Source organism: Acanthopagrus latus, chromosome 8 (genome assembly GCF_904848185.1).
Source record: "Acanthopagrus latus isolate v.2019 chromosome 8, fAcaLat1.1, whole genome shotgun sequence".
Classification (NCBI taxonomy): domain Eukaryota; kingdom Metazoa; phylum Chordata; class Actinopteri; order Spariformes; family Sparidae; genus Acanthopagrus; species Acanthopagrus latus.
Window position 1 is genome coordinate 17,647,457 of NC_051046.1, and position 25,102 is coordinate 17,672,558.

The 25,102-nt window shown below is 40.0% G+C and overlaps 2 protein-coding genes across 3 annotated transcripts; one reads left to right on the top strand and one right to left on the bottom strand.

Moving 5' to 3' along the window:
* Window positions 1-594: 594 nt before the first annotated feature.
* Window positions 595-6,521, bottom strand: slc25a44a (solute carrier family 25 member 44a). The gene is made up of 4 exons (XM_037107179.1): window positions 6,399-6,521; window positions 4,407-5,114; window positions 4,017-4,144; window positions 595-2,769 (listed from the first exon to the last, which is right to left on the bottom strand). Exons 2-4 carry the CDS (start codon window positions 5,038-5,040, stop codon window positions 2,578-2,580), a joined length of 954 nt encoding a protein of 317 aa, XP_036963074.1. The 5' UTR covers window positions 5,041-5,114; window positions 6,399-6,521; the 3' UTR covers window positions 595-2,577.
* On the top strand, window positions 6,356-22,866 carry ireb2 (iron-responsive element binding protein 2). Of its 2 annotated transcripts, none has more exons than XM_037107170.1 (23): window positions 6,356-6,494; window positions 9,052-9,182; window positions 11,888-11,977; window positions 12,323-12,488; window positions 12,650-12,787; window positions 13,011-13,253; window positions 13,507-13,576; window positions 14,782-14,965; window positions 15,141-15,280; window positions 15,551-15,722; window positions 16,107-16,207; window positions 16,837-16,953; window positions 17,110-17,269; window positions 17,506-17,641; window positions 19,094-19,178; window positions 19,276-19,432; window positions 19,698-19,822; window positions 19,946-20,050; window positions 20,178-20,320; window positions 20,964-21,111; window positions 21,192-21,314; window positions 21,440-21,625; window positions 21,932-22,866. In XM_037107170.1, the coding sequence occupies exons 2-23, from the start codon at window positions 9,158-9,160 to the stop codon at window positions 22,040-22,042; spliced, it is 2,925 nt and encodes a 974-aa protein (XP_036963065.1). In that variant the 5' UTR covers window positions 6,356-6,494; window positions 9,052-9,157; the 3' UTR covers window positions 22,043-22,866. The 2 variants fall into 2 exon arrangements, with proteins under 2 accessions (XP_036963065.1, XP_036963066.1); XM_037107171.1 differs by having other exon boundaries at window positions 11,891-11,977; window positions 21,932-22,074.
* The last annotated feature ends 2,236 nt before the right edge of the window (window positions 22,867-25,102 follow it).

Genomic DNA, 25,102 nt, shown 5'->3' on the forward strand with positions numbered 1-25,102 from the left:
ATAATGAAAAGTGTTCTATAAATCTATAAAGCTATATAATGAGATTTTTTCCTTTCATGTTTCCCTTTATTATGAAGTAAATTTAAGCTAATTTTTCTTCTTAGTTCCTCCTTTTAGGTCAGCTATAAAATCCATGTAACTAAGAACTGACAAAAGGCTAATAGTAATCAGATGAGTCAGAAATAACTAAATAGATCTATAACAGAAAAGAAACAGACCTAATGATTCATGGTATTCCAGTTTACATCTATTCCTCACTCAATTAAGAAACACAACTTTAGAGGGAGGCATGTGTGCAGTATGATCTAGTGCTCCTCCCAGTGGCCCAGCAGCTGAACTGCAGCCTCATAATCTTCAGTGTTTAAGACTCAGATGCTTTATTTATCCCTGAGGGGAGAAATTGGGCTATAGTGGGTGTGTGTTGGCCCCTTTAGAATGAAAAATGTCACATTAAAAATAAATTATATGAAAAATATAAAAATCTGTGAAAACTATTTACACTGTAAATAAAACTGATGTGTAATTGACAGTAATTGCTAAAACAGACTAACAAGATTCTTAAATGTACAGACCATATAAACAGATACTAACCACTGCAGTGATTCTGAAGTCTTTATTACTTTTCATCAAAGATGGACAAGTTCAAAAACTACATCTACCACACATATCTATATCTGCTAACTGCAGGTAACGTAGTTGGTAGATGTACATAGTTGTAGCACTTCCTCCATACAGGTAAAGGTCCATTAAGTTTCTTTTTTCAGAAATTAATGACAGCAGTTCAGAAACTGGAGGAAATTCAAAATTCTTTTCACTTGAACATTGTGTTGTACAGATAAAAAGTGCTGAAAAACTAAAACCTTTCACAGATTGTAATAACAGGAACCTCACTGAGATGTTTTCTGGCAGTAATTGTCATTTTTCAGACAACTTGTTGCTGCACCTCAAATGTATTAAGTGACTGGTGGAATCTGAAGGCAACTTTGGAGTTTAGTTTAGGCTGCTGGTGCTGCTGCTACCTTTACCCTCCCTCTGCATTTTCACTTTAGCTGAACAGCAGAACCTCCCAGTGGTTTAACTTTCTGCCCTGTGACCAAAAAGTTGCAGATTTGATCCTCAGTCATCCCAAACAATTAATAAAGCACAACAGATGTGTTAAAAGTAGTAGTGGCATATGATGTGGTCGAAGGCCTGTAACACAACATTTACACATTTTCTGCTGTATCTGCCATTTTCTGTCAAACTCCACTTTGTTCTTTTACAATCAACTTACTCAGACGGGAACAAAAAGAAGTAGAAACACCTGCCTGACTGGCTCATTCAACTTGTCTTTACGTAGAATCCATCATCATTCCTGCACAACTGACTATACAGACTGCTGGAAAATGAATCACTTGATACAGCTACGTATTACAGAAAGGCTTTCAGTCTAAATGCAGATACTTGGGCCAGGTTTCACGAAAACCTCTCGAGATAAATCTAATTTATCTCGTCCTGTAAGTGAACAGAAAATTTAACTCGTTTAATTACACTTTTGGAAGTCTGTTTTAAATTATCACACAGACGGATGACATACTCATTGCTGCTGTATAATTTAACAACAGAGTGTGAATTATAATCAGAGCTAATTTCTCAATTTTACACCCGCACAAAAGTATCTTTTCACTGGAATGCACACAGATATCAAGCTTTTCTACACTTGGCATGCTCAACAGAACAACAAGGGCATTTGTGTCTCTATTTTGGTACATTGAGAAGTCATTACACTGCTCGTCAAATATTCTCTTAAAATACATACTGTAATTCACTGTGGAATACCTTAATTAAAAAACTGGATCTAGCCAAACCGAGCTCCCTGGTGTATAAAGTGTTGACAAGAGGTGCAATATGTAAGAATTGGCCACCTGTTGAAGGTCACTCCAAGCAAATAATAGGGGCACAGATTAGCATGTAGCACATATTTACTGCTAACTGTAGCTACCATTAGCTAGGTAGCTCGATTAGCCGTGCAGTTAGTGGGCAATCGAGGTGGTATTCAGGACAGGCCAGACCAGGTCTAGATGGTGGATATTGCCACAACACAGTACATACTGATATTTTCGTTAATTTTTGAATTTTTTAAACCAAAATTCTTACATATTGCATCTTTAAAAATATGACACCGTACATAAACAAACCCCAAGCTGGTACATATCCAGGCATAAAGAAATACACCGGTTCAGTTGATTCCATATTGTTAAAATATATAGTAGAGCAGGATTGATCTATCTTTATCTGTGCTTTCTTTTTAAATGGGGACATTCAGTTTTGGCAAAAATACAGAACAGTTTCAGTGATAACTTTGGATTTCACAGTGACAGTAAAGGAGAAAAAAAAAAGTAGAGCAGCAAATTAGCAATAACACCAAGTGTACCCAAAGACAAACACCCCCATCTGCACTCTGCTGCCTTGTACCTGCATTTAAAACAACACAGATCTAAGAGGCATGTGGAGCCTTTTCCCAAAGACACTCTCCTTTTCTGTGTGAAAGGTTCCTGCCCCTCTTTGTTGAGGTGAAGTGTGGTTCCCTCTGGCCTTTCACCAGTGTCTCGTCTCTATTAAATCAGCCCGCAGGCTCAGTCTCTTCAGAGTCTCATATCCTACCACAATGAGCACAGATGTGGGCAGCGAGGAGATGATGCGGGCTGACAGCCCCTTGGTCATCCCCCAGATGCCGTCCTCTGCCAGCAGCTGCTTGAACGTCTCGATGACGGATGAACGTCCTTCCACCTTCAACAGACAGGAGAGTGTTAGACCATTTCTGGTATTTGCAAAGAAGGGAGGTCATTGCTACAGCTAGCAAACTACTTGATAAGTATGATTGATATGATCAAAAGCTCCAAGACAGCAGCTAAATGGATGCTGATGTAGGGATGCAACAACTCCAGATTTTGATGGTGTAATAACTGTCTGAGGAAAAGTCCCAGTTTTGTAGTTTAACAATTTTAATCCATTAATTTATTTCACAACATTTTGGACGTATAAATTAGTGTTTAATTGCAGTGCTTATTGTATTTCACACAGCAGTCTGTGTTAGCTCACTTTTTTAAATAGGTGGTGCCTTTCAACAAAGAAACAATAAAAAATTACAATTTGTGGGGAGAAAAAAATCTGGTCAAAGAGCAGAGGAAAGAACATTAGCCTGAAAGTCTTACTTTTAGCTGTTATAAGAGTGCACACAGAAACACTCTGTGTAGCCAAACCTTCGCGGTTGCAAAACAGTGACATATAAACTGTGGTTAACACATTTAACGCTGCACCCCTACCTTGAGGTAAAATTGTTTTGTCAACAGCTGCTTCCAAAGATTAAGAACTTCCAATTTCTACTCTTAAGGCAACAGCAAGGAAAAGTCTTTCCATTGGTAAGCAAACTAAAAATATCAACAATCAACAATTCCTTCACAAAAGGGGACCTTCTCTGCTGAGGAAGAGTGGACCAAGCAGAAAAACAGGAACCAGATTTAATGAAATGACATGTAAAGAAAAGGAAACTAATAAAACATGTGGGATGTACAAAAACATCAGCAACACACAAAGATCTACCAGCATGTGCTGTCAAAACAGTCTGTTGTTCAATTGCAACACAAAGCAAGTTAACAAACTGTTGAGCAATGTTCAGAAAAAGTGTATCTGCAGAGAAAAGCAGCTGACTCCAGCTGTATTTGGTGCTGAAATATCATTGCAATGAGGGCCAGACTCAGTTATTAGTTCTGCAGATTTATTAACTAACAGACTCTGCACCAAACAACTGCTGCCTTATAAATATGACTCTTCACCCTGGATTAAGACAAACTTGTGTTTTGGTTAATTCTTCCTTCTTGTATCAAAGTCCAACATTGTCTTTAGTTAACCTAAAAGCAAAATGCTCCTGGCAAGTAAATATTTAATTTATGGGTTACTTTTTACAATAAAAACCCTAGTTACTTTCTCAAATATATATTCATTTGGTGCACCATGGGGGCTGCTTCAGCGTTTACCTGTACTCTTGCTCGAACAACATCCATCGGGTTGGTGATGGTGGAGGCGGTGGCTGCTGCCATTGGTCCTGCAAAAGCCTGCAGAATCAGATGAGGGCACTCAGTTGGTGCCATCAATGACAGCTGCTCTGTGAACACAAATGATATAAAAACATTGTATGGTCAATATATGCAAAGGTCACCACAGATTTGTATAAGTGAAGCTATAACTTGCCTGAATTGTAACAGACAAACACACTCTCAAAGGCATCTGTTTCATCTCTCTTTTCACCACATCTTTAGAGCTGGTACTGTATACTTTTAAAATGTTGACTCTGTGCATCATTTATAGAGTAGGAGTTTTCTAAGAACAGCTACTATAAAATAACTACTACCAGTGTGTTGATTTACCTGCATAAAAATGATAAAAAGGCCACCAGAGTGCACTGTTTGGGATGTATGTGAGTAGCGATGCCACGTAACCCCTGTAAAATCCCCTGAAGCCATCAGCTGTTAATATCTGCACCGTAATGTCCCGGGTTTGCCCGAAAGTCAGTCTGCGTTTAGAAGTTGCGAGCATCATTTTGGGTTTGACCTTAAAGCGGGTCAGGTGTTCACCCTGTCCCTGCATCATCAGTTGCTGGGACACAATGTCGATGGGCACGGTGATGGTCTGAGCCACCAGGGATGCTGCCCCTCCTGCCACCACCGACTTCACCGTGTTACTGGGCGAGTACTGGGACACGTACTTGCGCACCAGCTCGTAGGTGGTGATGTAAGCCTGTCCTGAGACCAGGGTGAACGTATTGACCATGAAGCCACGGTAGAGGCCTTGCACGCCCTCAGCTCGCAGGATCTTGCAGAAAGCGTCAAAAGTGCCGGAATAGAGGGCCTTCCCCTTCTGCACCTGGAGTCGAGTGCGGATGAGGCTGGCCGGGTAGACGGTGGCCCTGGTGGTCAGGGTCATGAACACACCCAGGGAGTAGAACTTCCTCTTGTCCAGGTCCTCCCATTCAATAATTTGGATGGCTCCTTTCTGCTGCATGGTGCCGGCTAAGGCAGCACTGCTCCCCTAAAGCCACATATCTGCAGCCGTCAGCCCTCCGACTGCATTCACACCTGCAAACAAGAACAATCAGCATCAGTGAATCTCTCTGATCAAATGTGAAAAACATTCCTGGATCCAGTTAAGCACCACAAGTTTTTTTTTGTGTAATCCTGCTGACACACAAATTAACCAACCAAAACAATGAACACATCCTCCTTGGCAACGCACATACACCTCTCACATACACAGACATGATGGATAACTGTACCTATAATTCTAATGTCAATCATTTCTCTTTTTTGCAATCCAGACTAAGCCAAGTAACTTCTAGTTTAACTAACTTGAATGGGCATAAAATTATTTAACAGTGTGGCTCTCTAGACTCTAAATCCAATTGTACCAGATGGCTCAAATTCTGACAGTCTGTCTTTTCGAGGGGGTTGTTACGCTCAAAAAATTCAATCCACCGTTTTGGTGAGGCTTCTTTTACAATGTTAAGCTTATGGGGTAAAGTATGTTTGGGCCTGACAATGTAATTACATGGTTTGGCCACTATGAGAGTTGGCTTCAGAGCCTGGTACACTTCCATAGTGCCCCTTTTAAGTTTAAATGGGGGAGAAAAAAAAAATAAGACAAATGGCAGCTACGTCTCTTATGCAATTACAATTGCATGAGAGGGCCTATTTTAAATCAGGAACTTGTCAATCTCAGAGCAAACCAAAGAAGGGAAGCAGCTTTGTCTCAATGTTTCACTCATTGAAGCTTTCAATAAATCTCTGCAGAAATGATCCAATGATCCACTGCTTCACTGAGACTGAGGAATAATTAAAAAGTATGTTCAAATTCATGTTCAAGCACAGCCGTTCTAACAACATTTGGGACCAGTCACAACCGGATAAACACTCACAGAGAAGCATGCAGAGGCTAGAAGTAGCATGCTGCATTCCAGTATATACAACCACTGGCATCTAACGTTGCCTTATGCAACAGGAACAGAAAGGACAAAGCGGACACGTTTGACTGTATGTTGCATTACAGGGCAGGACGGCAACTGTACAACTGGTTTCGACAGCAGTGAAGGCCACTCTGACACTACACAACCATCTCACTTGTTTCTTATCTGCATCTTTAATTGCGCACACTAACAACCGGGCGCAGCTCCCCAACACCACCATGTGACCGTCCGATCGGTTAATCGACCATTTTTTATTGATGTCCCGCAGCGGTTGAGGAAGCACGTGCAATGTCACATCGTGTACTCGCGCTGTGCGTGTTGGCTAGCTAGCAACATATCAACACACGTTAGCTGTGTTAGGAAGATTGAACGCAAGATTGAACACACCGACCAAACTCACCTGCCAGGGGCTCATGTGGTTCTCCTCCCACCTCCGCGGTCACTCTTACAACACTGAGCTGCTCGGTTGGACTCACACGGCCTGTTCTGCCACAAGGTGGGTCATGACTCCCGTCCATTACTGCTGCAAGCAAACATTGTCAAGGGGTGAAAGGTCATTAGCTGCGATTCACTGCAGCGTGTTCCAAACACAACAAATAAGACAAACTTTTCCTGGACAAATAATGTACTCTGAAGATACTTTTGTCTTCCAGGCGACCGCTGTGACGGTTGTGTGTACTTAACTCGCAGTTTTATTAACTAACCTAAATGTGACGAGGACGGTGCGTTCTGGGCCCGATGCAAACGTAGGAGTACCAAATGTATGTGGAACCAGAGCGTCAAATTGGGCAACTTTTGATATTGATGATCAGATTTTATGTGCTAATTTTATGAGATGATATTTGAGAGATGAGATGAAATTTAAGATGAATGTGAGTGCTGTAATGTTGTATTTTAGTCAAGATAACATTGGAAATAACATGCTGCATAATGTAGAACAATTTGTTATTTTTTGGGGGAAAAAATCCATATTCATTTGAAGGAAATGTCAGAATCCAACTGCACTTTATTAGTGATCTTAACAATATAACACCTCCATAGCTGATGTTAAGAAAACTAGATATTTTATCTGTATGATATACTTGTAACATGAAACTGTTAACTCTGGCATTGTGAATGTAAATATTTATTTGTTTCTGTGTTCAAAAAATTGACAGAAAATGTGTGTTTTCATATTGAGTAATTCATACGTTTTGGCTTGATATTCACAAAAACAAAACATCTCATAATTTCCCACCTTATATGTAAAGTGCTATACCAATTAAGTCTAAGTGATTGGTTGATTGATGTTTTTTGAACATTGCACAGGTGCATGTACACTGATCTAGTGTCCATCAAGTGTATACAGCATTTCTATTCTAATATACTTTATCTTTTTAATTGAGTATATCTTTCTTCAGTTCTACTTTATTTGACTCCACCTCACACTGCTACTGTGTGTATTGTGTGAATACTGATTGTTTCCCTTTGCTGCTGTGCCACACTAAATTTCTCTTTCGGGAGATCAAAAAAGGTAGATCTTATCTTATCTTGTATTATGTAGTTTGAAATTGTTACATTTGGAAGTTAATGTAAAACAGCAAGCACCAGCATCTGAATTCCAAACAATAATTTAATTAATATTTCACATGATGCATACAGTATACTGCAGATTGTAAGTCTTGCTCTGTAAGCTACATGAACTACATTTTTCACAGGAAACAGTACAGTTTTTATCTCTGACCATAGGCACTTGAATGCGACACAGATTCCATGGTTCCATGGTTTGTTGGAAGCTGTTCAAAGTTTTTGGAAGTCGGAGGTTTCATAAAGGCAACATGAGTACAGCGTCACATCTGTGCTGTGACGTCAGAGCTTTTAAAGTCGCAGTAGACATGTAGGGTCATGTTCACTGACTCCATGTCCCTGTGTTTACAAACCATGGCAGATGTTTAACGGAATGATCAGGTTATTTACAAGTTATTTACTGTATGACCTTGTAGAGTTTTTATTTTTGATTCATATGAATGTCGTAAAAATATTTTTCTGTCATATAAATCCAGATGTCTCTTCATGTCTTTGTAGAACCAACATAAAGGATTCTTTCAATCTAAACAATTAATAAATAACGATCAGTTGTGTATATATGTATGTGGTGTTTTGTTAAACTGCTTTTTCTTTATCTTTTACTTGCTAGCTTTGTACAATGTCAACATCATTGTTTGAATAATAAGTGGATTCACATTTAATATTCACATGAAGCCAATCAAGACCTTTTGCTGTAAAAAAAACAAACAAACAAACAAAAAACGAAGTTATTATTATAATTGTATTATTATGGCCAGTGTTATTTAAAGTACCCCAGGGCCATACTTGAGTAAATGTAAAGATACCATGTTAAAATCTTACTTTGGTAAAAGTTAAAGTCATGTTATCAGCCTGGCCAATTACCAGATCCGATGTTTAGCATTTTTCTGATTATCTGAATATGTGTTGAATCTTTAAGTCGAAAGTTCAAAAATAAACTATGAACAGAATGTGAATTATGATGTGTATGTATTTTGTTGCAGAGATATCTATATCTAGATATCTACTACTAGCGCTCTAGAGTAGAATTTTGGCAGCTGGCTCATTCTTACATATTAGACCTTTAATTTAGTGAGTAAAAAGTGTGATATCTGCCTCCAGGATGTACTGAAGTGGAAGTACAAAGTATCAGAAAATTGATATACTTAAGTAAAGTGAATGTACCTCAAAATTCAGTTAAACTTAGTTTCATTATAGCACTGATTAAGACAAAAAAAAAAAAAAGACAAAATAACCTAAGGTCCTCTCAGGTCACCTGATAGTAACATGACAACTTTTATGACAAGTGAGGGAGCCATGTCATCTCACCTCCTCCAGATCTCGAGCTACTTTGGATCAATCAGGACTCTTTGTTGTATTAGTAGGTAGCGGCATGAATAAAGCAATGTATGGGCTTCTTATATGATAACACATGCTGTTCATGACTTTAAAAGGACTTCGGCTCGGTGTTTTGCTGTTTTAAAATGTTTTTATTATTATTTTGTCAGTGACTGGTGAGTGGGCGTGGCCGTGCAGGTCTGCGCTCTGATTGGTCGGCTCGGTGTTGCCAGTGTCAGCCGTGAGAACAGGGTCGTGTTGATTTCAGAAGTCATCATGGCGCTCACTTCCCCAGCCAAAGGTAAAGAGATGTCTTCTGTTAACCTTACCTAGCAAGCCCACGTCCGCTCAGTTGTTTACCTTTAATGACAGGAATCGATTAAGAAAGACATCCTTCCCCTGAAAATGGCTGACGGTAGCTTTTAGTTAACATTACATAAAGTGCACCGGCGTCAAACTGCTGTGAGACATGAAAGCTAACAGTAGCTAGCTTGGCACTCTTTGCTGTACAACTAAAGCAAGAGCAGTTAAATAGGCTAACACCGCGAGCTAAACGTGTCTTCGCTATGCTGAAAATGTCAAACCCTTCGTTGTGGTTGAGCTCAAAATGACTGTAAATTGTCTTTCTTATCTCCTCAAGACGTTCAGCAGTAAGACGATAAGTACTTAGCGAGTGTGCTTCACGATAAGGACCACTGTTAGCAACTTGAACCTTAGCTAGCTTTGTAGCTGTCTTCAAAGCCCGTCGTGAGGACACATCGAGATGATTTAGTGCGTGAGGATGTCCACAGGCAGCACTGTCATCACCACGTTACATGTACAATATTCGCGTGTAAGCTTGTTATAACAGTGTGTAATTGCATTCATATTAATCTTAGGGACATTGTACAACAAGACGAGGACTGACATTTATTTAAGCACCTGACGGATCTGTAGGAAGTGGGTTTAAAAGCCAAAGCAGACACACAACGCTGCGTAATATTTTAGTCCAGCTGTTCATTGCCGCAAGCCTGCCATATCAGAAAAACAGGTTCCCATATGGATTTATCTCCAAAGGATCTCACTTGTGGTGATCAGTATCTTTGTTGTGTTTCTAGTATTATAATGTTATTGTGTGTTTTCCATTTTGCCTGCTTTGCATCAGGTTGTGCCTTTTAGTATTTGCATCGAGTTTTTTAAACCAGATGAGCAGCACACTGGCTGACAAAATCAACTCAGTGACTGTGAGGCAGGGCAATTTGAGCTAAAGTTGTTTTTATGGTAAAAGCAGCAAAACATGGGAGTGATCAGCAAGCTGCACGTGAATAATCTGACAAAAAACAATCAAATTCCTCATGTAAATGTGATGTGCAGTGCCTTTTTCTTGGACCTGTGTAACTTCAACTAGACTGGAAAATTAATGTGTTTCAGAACGAATATTTGGACAAAATGTTATGATAAGTTTTTGATTAACACAATTGATTTTTCACACAGTGCATTCTAAATATGATGCACTGGCTTTTGGACCCCAGGAAGTCTGAATTTAAAAATAATCTGTTTTTTAATTTATCACTAACACTCATTTTGCTTCAAATATTTTGGTGTGGTGTCAACAGCACAAACACCATTCTCATCATTTGATTAAAGCTTTGTGTCAGAACTGGCTTTTACTTGCTTAGGTAAATTAGAGCTAAATTACAGTGTTGTGTTTATTTGTCGTCGTCTTCTTCAGCAGCAGTGATAATGCTCCTGCAGCAGTGCCCCACACTAGTGGAATACTCAGGAAATGCTGCAGACAAAAAAGATACGAAACCTCCAGTGTGTCATTCACGTTGGTTTACTGTCAAATAGTTGGAATCTGACTAAACTTGTTGTGTTGTGTGAACTTGCATCGTTTCCCTCCAGCTCTGCAGGATTATATAATTGTTCTTGAAGACATTATTCCTTTTTGTATTTATTCATTTTATAGGATATAGGATTTAGGGCATGGGAAATCTTGGTTTCAGATTCATAATAATCAGAAAAAATGTTTCTTTCAAAGCTAGTAGAAACCTGAGAGCCAGTCTTACAGCATGATGTCTTGTTTTCAGACCAGTGTGTAGTGCTGTGCCAAGATTCAGAAGATTACTCTGTCCATAGGGGCTCAGCTCTTGCTTAGCTTAATTTTTTTTCTCCAAGTCTTAAAGGAGAATTTCACCAACATTATACAGCTACAACATGACTTGACCAACATTCGTCTTGTGAACCAAACTAATCACTTTTTGAGTCTGTACCATTATTGAGTACTAATCTGATATGGCCTTGTGTTATTATCAGAACCAGAGCCAGGACAGTCATACAGTACAAAACCTTTGGCAGGGATAAAGACATCTCTGTTTGCTTTGTTGGTCAAGCTGCACTTAAAAGACCTTAAAGGAATCAATAAAATCAGGAAGATAACTTTCATTTCTTTTTCATCTGTAATTCAAAATTGGGATATTCTTGAGAGTTTAGACTAAATGCTTAGCTACTCATAACCACTATGATACAGCTTGATATGTGATAAGCCAATTGTATTAGAAGCAGTATGTGCACAGGAAGAGGAAGCGTATACCAGTTTCTCAGAGATGTGCCTTGTTTTAAGGTTAAGCAGGTAAAGTAAGGGCAACTCATAGAGTGAACCCAGCTTACCTGCAAGCAGACATGCTGAGGCAAAAAAACAACAAAATGAAGGCAGAGATTTGAGGTGATCACATTTGAGGCCCTCAAACATACTTAGAAAACAACTCAGAAAATAATACTTTACATTTTGCTCTAATTTACTTATGTATATATTCTAAATCGTGAAAAACATTCAAAGAATGTTAAGTAATAAGTCATCATAAATCATAAGGTGTGCCAGCATAAATAAAAATGGTGGTAAAGAGTTAGACGGCTTTCTCAATTCATTCATGTGAGGATATTCACCATTTATCATGGTACTGAAAATTGTGTTTTTGTAATCATGATCTGTGATAAAATCTTTGATAAATGTTTTTTCTCTCTTAGCAGAGCACTCATATAGCCATCTTATCGACACACTAGAAGATGGCAGGTTCAAGTTCTTTAATCCACAGAAACTAAACGATCCAAGATACGGTGAGTTCAGCCCCTCAGACTTAAAGAAAGGGCACAGTGATTTTAAAGGCACATGTTCCTCTTTTGAGGTCTTTCATGGCCATTGCACTTGGATATCTATCAGCACATTGTGCTATACAGGCTACAAATAAGGTGGTCATTTCCAGGATAGCAGTGTGAACATGATTGCATGTGAAAGATCTTAAGGAACATTGCTAAATACACCTGTAGATAAAGGTAATTTGTGACTTAACCTTTAGGATCCCAAATTGCTTTTGCTAGTCCACATCCACTTCACAGTAAGATTTAATCGCACATTGTTTACTGTGTGTAATAAACCCACCTTTTTTTGTTTGCTTTGTGTAGACCAGCTGCCTCTGTCCATCCGTGTCTTACTGGAAGCAGCGATACGTAACTGTGATGGCTTCTACACAAAAGAGGAAGACATCCAGAACATCCTGGATTGGCAGCAGCAGCAGAATAAAGCCGAGGTGCCGTTCTCTCCAGCACGAGTCCTTCTCCAGGACTTTACGTGAGTCTTGCATGGAAGACAGCTGATTCACAAGGAGTTTGCATAGTAGATCTTGTGTCATCACGATCTCTTATTGTGTTCCTTGATGATACATGAGGTTATGACTTTAAGGGAAGGAAGGTTGTGTTTTCTTAGTTTGCTTCTCCTGTTTCCTTTGACAGTGGTATTCCTGCCATGGTGGACCTGGCAGCCATGAGGGATGCCGTGGTCAAACATGGCATGGACCCTGGCCTGGTCAACCCTAAATGCCCCACTGACCTCATCGTAGATCACTCATTACAGATTGATTATAGCAAATGGTGTGTTTGTGTTTATATTTTCTATTTATACATTGACAGTAAGCTGAAGTGAGTAAAGACTGACACATACCTGACTTCTCATCATTGGATATTTTTGTGCTTTCATAAAAAATGTAATCAGTAGAAGTTATTTGCTTTTTGATGGTTTGTATTTACGTTAACAACACTGTTATTCTAATTTATGTTATGTTTTGTAATACAACATTTCTTTCTGTCTCCACAGTGCCATACAGAATGCTCCAAACCCAGGTGGAGGTGACGGCCCAAACCAGAGCCAGGGTCCATCCCGATCCACACCCTCCAGGCCTCCGTCCAGAGGAGGCTCACATTGTGGAGGTCAGCGGGGCTCCTGTAGTAAAGCCACCTGCAGTGACCCTCCAGCCTCCACTACTCAGCCTCCAGCGTCTGTCCAGCAGATCGAGAATACACCTCTCCTCTGCCCTTTCCACCTGAAGCCTGTGTCTGAGTGAGTCTTTATATATGGCTGTTCATCTACAACGCTGCTGTTTGTAACATACAACATTGCTTATATCACAAGACTCTGATAAAATAATTAACTTGTGATGAAATGATAAAAATTACACTTGTGTTTGTCACAGTTACATTTTATATCGAAAAGTCTGATGGAGATATGACTCACATGGAAATCAATTGTACATTGTCACTGATTTAGTTCCCATTCAGCATGTTTTACTGTTAATTTGCTCTTTTTTCCACAGACCCGAAACAGCTTTGAAGAATCAGGAAATGGAACTTATCAGAAACAAAGAGAGGCTTCAGTTCTTTAAGGTACTGCAAAGAGTAAATCTGTTTGCATTATGTCATAACAGACAACCAGAAGGGAGAAATGTCTTAAAGGAAAAATGTGAAATTTTGGGAAATATTTATAATTAGACTATAATTAAGTTTCTGATAACTTTGACTGAGAAGCAGTAGAAAGCATCCTGACTGGAAACATCACAACTGTCATAGTTCATGCACAACCCAGAAGAGAAAGGCTCTGCAGTGGGTGATTAAAACCACCAAGAACAACATTGGTAGCTATCTAACTTGCATCAGTGATATCGGTGAGGTGAGGTTTCTGCTCAGACCCAAAAGATACTAAAATATAGCACCGACACCAGCCATAGTCTGCTCACCCTGCTGCTAATGATACAGAGGTATCTACTGCCATACCACCACACTACAGAGCAGCTTCTGTCCTCAGGCTGTGAGACTCCTTAATTCATCCTCCACACTCCCCTAAAATAAAAGTTTTTGTTTTTTGACTTATTAGTTATTAAGTTAATTATATAACTTTGTTTTGTTTACGGCATAAAGGGACTATAACTAGCATTCAGTATACAATCCAATGTTGTGGAATGATAAATAAACAAACTTCTGCCATGTCGACACCACTCTGATATTTGTACGATAATGAAAATAACTATCACCAGCAGCCTGCTTAACTTAGCTTAAGATAAAGACTGGAAGCAATTAGCCTGGCTCCATCCAAAGTTAACAAAATCCGCCTACAAGCACTTCTGTAGATCACTCCCTTATTAACACATTGTCTCTTGAATGTTTAATCCATGGAAAAAAACATGTGTAGAAAAAACCCAAATAATCATTTTACAGGGGCTGTGCAGGATATTTCATGTTACCTCCTGGAGTCTCTCCTTGCTGACTGCCAAGTGGTTATGATGAAGAATTAGTCCTAAACAAAGTTAGTTGGCTGCTGGCTTAATTTTTTACAAGAGACACAGAAGAATGGTATTACTCATTTGTAAGTGTGTTCCCAACATTTTCCTTATGTTGTTTGAAAAAGGTGGATATTAAAAAGGAGTATTTAATGCAGTAATTCCTAAAAATGTATTGTTTATGTAAAAGGCTACATTTTGGCTGATGAGAGTAATATGTAGAGGACCAAACGAAAATAGAGTTTGTACCTTGAGTGAGAGACATAGTGTAACGATTTTCTAACCATCACTCTTTCCTGTATGTCGACCAAACAGTGGTGTTCGAAAGCATTTAAGAATGTGAACGTGGTTCCTCCGGACGTCGGTGCGGTCCACCAGGTGAATCTGGAGTATTTGTCCCGCGTGATCCAGGTCAGCGATGGCTTCATCTACCCTGACAGTGTGGTGGGAACAGATTCACACACCACCATGATCAATGGCCTGGGCATCCTCGGCTGGGGTAAACCATTTTTAAACTGTTCTTACAACTTGTTAACATTTTGGTCAAGTTGCACATGAACTGTAATATACAACAATGTTTTTCCCCATGAGGGGTGAGGAAAGTACTTTTCTCTGTTCTTTGAAAATGTCTTCAAGTTTCCTTTTTTTCCCCCCATGGTGCTTTTCTCCACCAGGAGTTGGAGGAATCGAGTCAGAAGCCGTGATGCTGGGCCAGCCAGTGTCTCTGACCCTTCCTCAGGTGGTGGGTTGCAAACTGGTGGGCTCTATCAATCCCCTGACCACCTCCATAGACGTCGTCCTCGGCATCACAAAGGTAACACTGCTCTGCTGTGCTTCATGTCTCATTATGACTTAATTTCTTCACACATGTTCCAGTGAGACACAGTAGAAAAATAGAAAAACTCAAAATGCACTCACGAATCATTTCACAGCTGTGAAGAATTGAGTCATCAAAAAAGGCACTAGACAAGGAAACAAGCAAACTTACCAAGAATTTAATGTCATCCATCACGTGGTACAAAAACTGACATTTCACTTTTGCCGTTATATCTGAGCTAACGTATTATGTGTGGGGATTTTCCAGCACTTAAGACAAGCTGGGATTGCTGGGAAATTTGTGGAGTTCTTTGGACCTGGTGTCTCTCAGCTGTCAGCTCCTGACCGAACCACCATCGCCAACATGTGCCCCGAGTACAACGCCACCGTCAGCTTCTTCCCCGTCGACCAAGTCACACTCAAGCACTTTAAAAAGACAAGTGAGTCAGCCGAGAGTGAAACTGTTTATTATGCATTTATTACCTTACAGCTGCAAACTGGAACACGGGTTTAACCAGTCTGTTAAGTTATTCTTGGTTTTATTCCATATTCAGTCTGAATTTACAGGGTAATTACTGTTGTTTTTTCATATGCTTTATTGAACAATAGGTTTATAAACTTAGGCTAGTCGACCATGGTATTAAAAATGTGGGCATTTGGGACAGTTTAACTATTAAAAGTTATTAAATGGTGCTATAAATTTGGCAGCATGTATGTAATGTTATGCCATTAAGAGAAATATTTATCAACAGATTGTCTTGTTCCAGTTGAATCTGTAAGAAGTCACCATCATTTTGGCTGAAGTGTCATATTTTACCTCCTAGATTTTACCCAGGAAAAACTTGAATTGCTGGAGTCTTACATGAAGGCTGTAAAACTTTTCAGAAGCTATGAAGACCGCTCAGAGGACCCCCAGTATTCTGAGGTAATGTGTCAAACCTTGCTGTAAATGCTTGGAGCACTTATGTATGAAAATGGATGAAACCGATATAACGATATAACCGTCACTGCCCACAAATGTGCTTGCGTCCTTCGCATTGGCATGGATGTTAAGCCATACAACCATAAGAGGGCACCACTGAGAGTCAAATCGGTCTCACACGAACCTCTGCTTTTCCTTTGCCATCCTCCAATCTCTCTCCCTCCCAGTCTCCCAGTTTTTATGTAGTAACAACTGAGTGAAGTAACATCACATATTTGTTAAAAACTTCGGAACAACTTGCACAACTTCTCCTCATAAAGTTCCATATTTTCTTCACTTTCTTCCTTCTGTTTCCAACGACTAGCAGAAGTTCTGCTCTGTTGGTCCATATCTGTAAGCTTTGAGGAAATGTGCTGAAATAGAGATGAAATTAAACCAGAGTACAGACAAAAGTATCTTCTTCTTCTTGTCCTTACTCTTCTCATGAGTAAGTAGAGAACAACTGGTGGATAAAGTCTCTTTTTTGTGTAATGATGGTTCTAAGACCCTTACGACAGCTATATACTTGATGCAGCAGTATTGGAACAGATTTTTATTGTAAAGTGAAATTAAAACTGTTCCATAATCGGCAGGTGATTGAGATCAACCTGAGTTCTATGGTACCGTATGTGAGCGGACCGAAAAGGCCTCAGGACAGAGTGGCAGTCAGCAGCATGAAAGAAGACTTCCAGAGTTGTCTCAATGAGAAGGTAACATAAAACAAATACTCTGCTAGTCCTCAGACTAACAAGCATGACTCAGTCAGATATTTGGACTCAGGTTCAAGGTTGATGCTGGTGACACATTGTTGACATGGTTTTGGGTGTTATCTAACATTTCTTTCATTGTCCTTGGTTTCCCTGCAGGTTGGATTCAAAGGCTTCCACATCTTGAAGGAGAAGCAGGACATCCGGGTTCCTTTCCTGCACTGCGGTCAGGAGTATCAGCTGGTCCACGGCTCGGTGGTCATTGCAGCCGTCATCAGCTGCACCAACAACTGCAACCCGTCTGTCATGCTGACTGCAGGTAGACCACTGAGTCAACAGATGGAGCCGTGATCAGATTTCCTCTGAAAATAATCCCAAATGTCATCTGTGTATGAGTCAGTAGAAAGTAGTGAAGTGTTTCCTTCAAGCAAGAATCTATTTCTAGCTGCATTCTCGCGTCTTTACTGTTCCTTACTCTGCTTTGTGACATTTTGTCTTTGTGGTTACTCAACAAAGACACATTTGTGAAATGCAGCTGTTTTTTATGATTGACAGGTCTGCTGGCCAAGAAGGCTGTGGAGGCGGGCCTTGTTGTCAAACCTTATATTCGGACCAGCCTGGCTCCTGGAAGTGGCATGGTCACTCACTACCTCAATACCAGTGGAGTCCTGCCTTACTTTAGCCAGCTTGGGTAAGCATGTGTACGCAGTGACGACACACACACAAATAACCCTTTAACTCCAAGGCAGTGACCCAGAATGAACCCACCTCCCCTTGACTGAAGTTAACCATAGCGCTGACATAACTCATGTTTGGTTTTGAAGGAGTGATTGATAAACAGTCCTGCAATAATAGAAGTTTCTGTTTTTTATCCTGTCCTTAATTATATGAAGGGAAGAGACCAAATGAAAAATAAAGACCTGTCAACACTGCAACACAACGACCTACAACCTCCAAAAGAACCAGACTGCATTATTTTTCACTAGATTTATATACTGGCAAATGAATATATGTTTATACTAAGTGTCAAAAATATAGGATCTAACAACAAGGGTCAACCATGTGTTAACTGTCCTGTATCATCATTGTGAGGATTTGTTCGCAAGTGGTGTCAGAATCCAAAGCAGGTTCATTGCCAGGGAGATTTTAAACATACAAGGACTCTTGTCTTGGTATTTTGGTGTGCAACAACCATAGTAAACACAGTAATACTCCTTTAATGCTGGACAAAAACCCCACTAACACCTGCTGACATCTGGCTTTTGTCTTCAATATGAATGTGTACAATTAGCATGTACTCGCCTGCGGTAGTCACGGGTATTTATTGGCCCCAGCTCCGTTTGGCTGTGATGAAAACACAACACAATGAAGGCGCTAATTTACTCTCCTTTTCAGGCATGATGATATTAAGCACATTGAAGTTAAGGCCGCCGGCTTATTAAGACTTTAAATCTGTCGCTGTTCAAGCAGCCTTTACATCGCTCTGTCAGCACCGATATTAAAAGAGAAACTTGAAGTAAAAGATATTTAAAAAGTACCCGATCTCAGTAGAGGGTAGACCAATTATGGTAGATTATCAGGCAGATATTCAGTATTTACAGATTATGAGTACTGATGATTTTTCTGACAGATTGGCGATTAAATAAACAAATTAAAAAATGTTGTACTTTACCTTTGATGCAGCATCCTCTTTCACAATGTCATGCCTAAACACTATCTGATGGGTTACACCTCACAGACACTGAATAAACACAATCTTTAAAGTAACTAGCTACTGAATGTGTCAATGAAGTGGAGAGGAAATAGAAAGTAGCAGAACCTGTATTACTTTTCTAGTAATCGGTATCAGCCCTGAAAAAGCCATTGCAGTCGACCACTACTTGTTTGTGGCTTTCATGCATATCAGCTGTCTGGTTGGTACTGCAAATGTGCAACTCTCAACAGAGATAAAGAAGTGAGATGTCTGATGTATGTGGCGGGTTTGTGACAAACAAGATTTAAAAAGCTTGTCTCCCAGCAATGTTAAAAATCTGCATATATACGCTAATTTTGGTGTTAAAGTGGTATAAGTATAAAGTAAATGAAATGAGCACTAATTGGTAAATACCAAATGAATTCTTAATGGTTTCCCTTCACATCACAGGTTTGAGGTGATTGGTTATGGCTGTGCCACATGTGTGGGGAACACGGCTCCGTTACCAGAGGCTGTCGTGGATGCTATCAAACAAGTAAGAGCTCCATAAAGCTACATCAAGTTGTTTTTGTAGGTCATTAAAAAAAGTGCATCCCACAACAATCAAATCTGGATTATCTTCTGTGTTTTAGGGGGATCTTGTGGCCTGCGGTGTTTTGTCTGGCAACAGGCACTTTGAAGGCCGCCTGTGCGACTGCGTGCGTGCCAACTACCTGGCCTCCCCTCCCCTGGTGGTGGCTTATGCTCTCGCGGGCACTGTGGGAATCGACTTTGAGAAAGAGCCTCTGGGTAAGGAAGGCATACATCGGGGAGCCGCTCCTCTAAAACCTGACGCTCATTAGTGGATTTGGTTGATGACATTGAAGCATTAGTGGTTTGGTGTCTTGTGCAGGCATGTATCAGCCATGGAACAGGTGACAAAGGCGCAGTGTGAGCAGCTTCAGAACAATGTGTTGTCTCGTAGTGACAAGTGATCCATTTAACAAAAAAGCTTTAACGCAAACATTTAGTTTTATTTGACTCTTTTTTTCTTTTCTTTTTGTCGCTGGTGCAGGTGTGACCTCAGAGGGGAAGGAGGTGTATCTCTGTGACATCTGGCCGTCCAGGGAGGAGGTCCAACAGACTGAAGAGGATACAGTCATCTCCTCCATTTTTAAGGATCTCAGGGGAAGGATGGAGGTGAGGATATAATCATTCTGTAATTTCTTCCTTCCTTTATTTATGTCTAATATATGTTACTTTTACTGAAGTGAAGCTTTGATGATAGAAATGTTTTTCGTTCCCTCTGCGCTCTCTCTCTAGAAAGGGAACACATTTTGGAACAACGTTGACTGTCCAGATTCTGTGGTCTTCCCCTGGGATCACAAGTCCACTTATATCCGCTCGCCGTCTTTCTTCAGCAAGTTGGTAAGTCTTCCAACCTCCGGGGTAATTATTGTTTTGCTCATGTTGCCTCATTTCACGTAATGAAGTAAGCACAGCAGCAGATTAGACAGTAAGGGCCTCCTCTGTCTCTGCTTGTCTTTCATCTCAGAGTAAAGAGGTCACAGCTCCACAGTCGATAGAGAACGCTCACGTCTTGCTGTTCCTCGGAGACAAAGTGACCACGGACCACATCTCACCGGCAGGCAGCATTGCGAGGGTCAGCGCCGCTGCCAAGTACCTGCAGAGCAAACGGTCAGTTTCTCGTCAGACACCATGAAGACCAGAAATACTGATTCAGTGGTACTGATGAAACAGTCTCACCACAAGGTCCATCTGTTAGCTGTCCTAAGAAGTTTTATTTCACTAAACGAGCCAATCTCAGCACATTTTCACAATATACACCAATAATATGAAGGTGAGAGTCATGATGGACTACGAGAAGTTCAGACTAAAGAATGAGAGATGACAACTGATGAGATTTTGTTGATATCATCCCCATTATTGACCCTGCATATTTGTCCAGTTCTTCAATCCATCTATCGATCTCTTTGATTATTGATGATAGCTGTAGCAGTCTGTTGTGTGATCACGCAGTTGCTTATAACCTGAATGAAAACTAGGAAATTTATTTGTGAAATTAATTTCTTCTATGACAAAAACAGAATTCATTAAAATGTTTCTTGAAAATCAAAATAATGACAAAATATTTTTGCAGTTTTCACTGACATGAATATAGAGAGATGACCACAGATATACAGTTTGTACAGTCTGTGGTCTCAGTAGGTCAACAAAGGATGCAAGTGTTGTCACTGAACAAAGTCATGGTTTGTTTAACTGTAGTAAATTTGGTTAAGTCGAATTCATTTACCTCTCACTTTGAATATTTTTTCCCCAGCCTGACACCACGGGAGTTTAACTCGTACGGCGCACGCAGAGGGAACGATGCAGTGATGACCAGAGGCACGTTCGCCAGCATCAAGCTCCAAAACCGATTCATCGGCAAACCGGGCCCTAAGACTTTGCACATTCCTTCAGGCCAGACGGTGAGTGGAAGTGAAGTTGTTACTTTTGAGCTGAAGCATGCGTGATTAGTAACACGTCCTCCTATTGTCCGTCTGATTAGCTGGATGTCTTCGAGGCAGCTGAGCGCTATCAGAGAGATGGTATTCCCCTCATCATCCTGGCCGGGAAAGACTACGGCTCTGGGAACTCCAGGGACTGGGTCGCTAAAGGACCATACCTGCTGGTAAATTTCACTACGCACACACCACTTTCCACTGACCGATATGGAAAAATATTTGTTCCTCAAAAAGTTTCCACAATGATTTTACCCTGCCCAGCTTTTTTAACCATTCTCCCGGCTCTCTGCAGGGAGTACGGGCAGTCATAGCCGAGAGCTTTGAGAAGCTGCACAAGAACCAGCTGGTGGGGATGGGCATCATGCCGCTGCAGTTCCTGCCCGACCAGAATGCAGACTCACTGGAGCTCAGCGGGAAGGAGAGGTTCACCATCACGCTGCCCGACAGCCTGAGCCCGAGGCAGCAGCTAGCTGTCAAGGTACGAAACAGGCAGCTGTGACTAACAGTCAGAGGGTTTGGTTTCTTGTTTTATTCATTGTTTTGTACCCAGGAATCCATCCAAAACAACAATTCTATATTAAAAAGAGGCAGAATAAACACAGCCTTTACATGAAGCTGTGAAGCTGTACAGAACTAAAAAAAACATTTTGCATCATCCTCATCAGATGATCTTCTGGGCGATTATCTGATGATGAGTGATACCTTCACTGTCTGTAAAATATCTTAAATCCAAAAGCACTTTGATAACCAGTCCAGTAAAAGTTGTTTCTGTCTTGTCTCGCAGACCAGCCAAGGAAGGTCCTTCTTCGTCACCGCACTGTTCGACACCGACATGGACATAATCTTTTTCCGACACGGAGGCCATCTCAGATATGTTGCTCGGACTTTTCTCTGAAACAACCTGCACCCTGAACACAAGCCTACTGAATGTGCCCGAGGTTCATGAACAGCAGCCTTCATCATGTCACCAGTATGTCTTCAGCAGAGGTGAAAAAAAAAAAAAACAAGAAGAGAAAAACAGCTCATCAGAGCAACATAATGGCTGATGATTTGTCTGGTTGAGTCGACTAAATGTCTCCAGACTTTGGGGAGTTGAGAGACGCCTGAACTGCTTCTCCATCACTACACATGGCTGGTTCTGCACTTGCGTCAGCAGCGTTTCACCTCACAAGACAGACAAGAGGGGGCGGGAGAGAAGTGGAGATTGTAACCTAGACAATGAACTTTGAACATCTTCTTGAGGTTCATTGTCAGAGACTGAGTCTGCAGAGTACTGAGGGGACATTTCTTCAGCCGAGAAGAAATGAATCCAGTCTGCTTTTGTTGTTGTTTAACTGACAAAAACAAAAACAATCCTGCCTAGAAAGGCTAACATGGTGCTAGGTACTACAGCATGAATACATTGTTTTTTTCCCCCACAACCAAGTTAATTGTCTTATTTTGTGCATTGCAAAAAATGTACAGAATTGATGTCAGTTCCCCACAGTTCTTATTGCGGCCAAACAATCTCATGTAAACTGAAGCTCTGTTCATATTCTTTCCTCAGATTGCCTTTTGCAAAACGTGCAATTGCCTCCTAATACAGTCAACTTTTATTATGTGGAAAAAGTGAAATCCTTCTTTTTGCTGTTGCTTGTATCACAAAGCTCCCAACGTACAGATGTCTCCTACTACAACTGGTAGTCTTCTGCATCACATTAAAGGTAAATTGTAAAAGTTTTTCAGCCTGAAGAATCCGTTAATATTACTCCAGAAAACAGCAGATGATTTTGAAAGAGTTTGAGGAATTCTGAACAAAAAGGGTACTTACTGGAAATACATATGGTGTTTGTACACAAAGTATTTACTAAGTTTAATCAAAGTGCCACATTATACATTTAAAATTGTAGTCAACTTAAAGCTGGCTTTGGTAAGATTGAAGAAGAACTTTATTAACGTGCCTTATTGCTTTAGGGCACCTCAGCAGTGGGGAGGTGAACTGGCAACTCCAGCTATCAGTCTATCTCCATACAGATTGGGTCAAGCAGGTCTTGGAAAAAGACAATTTAAAGACCAACAGAAAATTACAAAATGGCTCCATACCACTCGTCTGATGTTTCCCAGATTGATTTTAAAAGATATTATCTTTAAGCCAAAACCTTCACTGTAGCCTCTTGATTTTCAGCCATGCTGTCTTATGTGGGTGAATAAGCCTAAATATAAATTATTTCTTTTCAAACCAGTTTGGGATCTCTGGGCTTCCGGAGACCTGGATAACCTGGATAATGCTAACGTATGGAGCCAATTTTCACTTATCACAGTTACAAAATAACATTGTCGATTCCCTCTAGTGGACAATCTTTGTATTAGAGACAGTGTTTAAAAATTACCTTCAATTATAGTGTTTTCAGTCCTTTTTTCATGCCTTACCAGTACACCTGATGATGAGTAGGAGCTGTACTGATATATCGCCCTAGCCAATTTTCAGTTGGGCTCTAGTTGGGTGTATGTTGACTTTAAAGCTCCTGTTGGTAAGATTGTGATATTGAAGCTTTGGTTTCCCAACTTGTCAAATACTGACGCTGTGGGATTGTAGGTTGGGTTTGCTGCCATCTGAAACCGTCAGTTTTTCACAAGTTGGGAATGAGTCTCAAAAATCAACTGTCTTACAGCTAACAGGATCTTCAGTTAGTTCTTCATGTGGTTAAACAAATAAAGGCTGCAACCGCGGTGTAGTCCTATGAGAGATACAGTAAGTTTCAAAAACAGATCAGTAAGTATTACGTTTTTAAATCTGGTATGAAAATATATTTCTTTGTGGATAAAAAGGATCTAAAAGAACAGACTTAGTCATTCAAGCTTTGTCAGGCTGCATCACATAAAATAAAACCAAATGTAACAGCAGCATGTTTTGCCTTTGCTTCTGATAAAAGAGGAAAATGTACAATTAGTAAATGTTCTTACTTATTACTGGAGTTATACCACACTGTTTTCAGCAGCAACAGTTACTATAGTTTTCTTAACTAATTTAAAGTTGATTTGTTTTTTACTATTATAAAAACAGTGAGGCTCAGAAAACAATCGAGCGGAAAAATAAAGACACTGTAATCTGCTGTTTTAATGAAATCTCCAAGTGTAAACAGTGCAACTTTTATTGATTTTTTTTCTCTTTTTTTTTAAAAGAAATTTCTATGACACAGTGCACATTGCTGACATTGCTCTGCACATTGACAAGTGATGACAGACAGGATGAGGCAGCACTAACGACCGGTGCCGTCTTGAAAACAAGCATGCATCTACCAGTCAGAAAAAAAGTAAAAAACAAAAAAACAAAAAAAACCCTGGTGCAAAGAAATGTCTGCAGGTTCAGCGATGACAGCAAATGAAACATGAACATCACTGTCTGTGTGCAAACATGAAATTAAAGCTGTAATCAAAAGATGGCAGCCCGGCCACGTCGAGCTGTGATGCCGGTGTGTTACTGTTTGATGTTAAAACTGAACTTGTCAGACTGCAGACTGAGGCTTCAGGGGAGCACCAGGTTCACTTTGACATCAGTAAGTTTAGTATTCCACATTGTCTCACATCTGTGACTCAGCATCGACAGCCATGTCCCAGTGCCGTTTTAAAGGATCACTCTGGTGGGTTTTTTGCATGTTGTCGCCCATTTACAAGAAATTGATTAGACCTGACATGATTAGACAATCAGCAGACAGTTCTAGCCAATAATCAATTCTAATGCCACATTAGCTGCTTAGTTATGTTCAGTAAATTAAAGGTAACCAGTGGATTTCTTGCGTTGCGTTTTCTTGCAAAGTTGCGTGAACATTCACCATTTCTCACAAACGTGCATTATATATATATATATATATATATATATATATATATATATATATATATATATATATATATATATATATATATATATATATATATATATATATATATATATATATATATATATATATTATATATA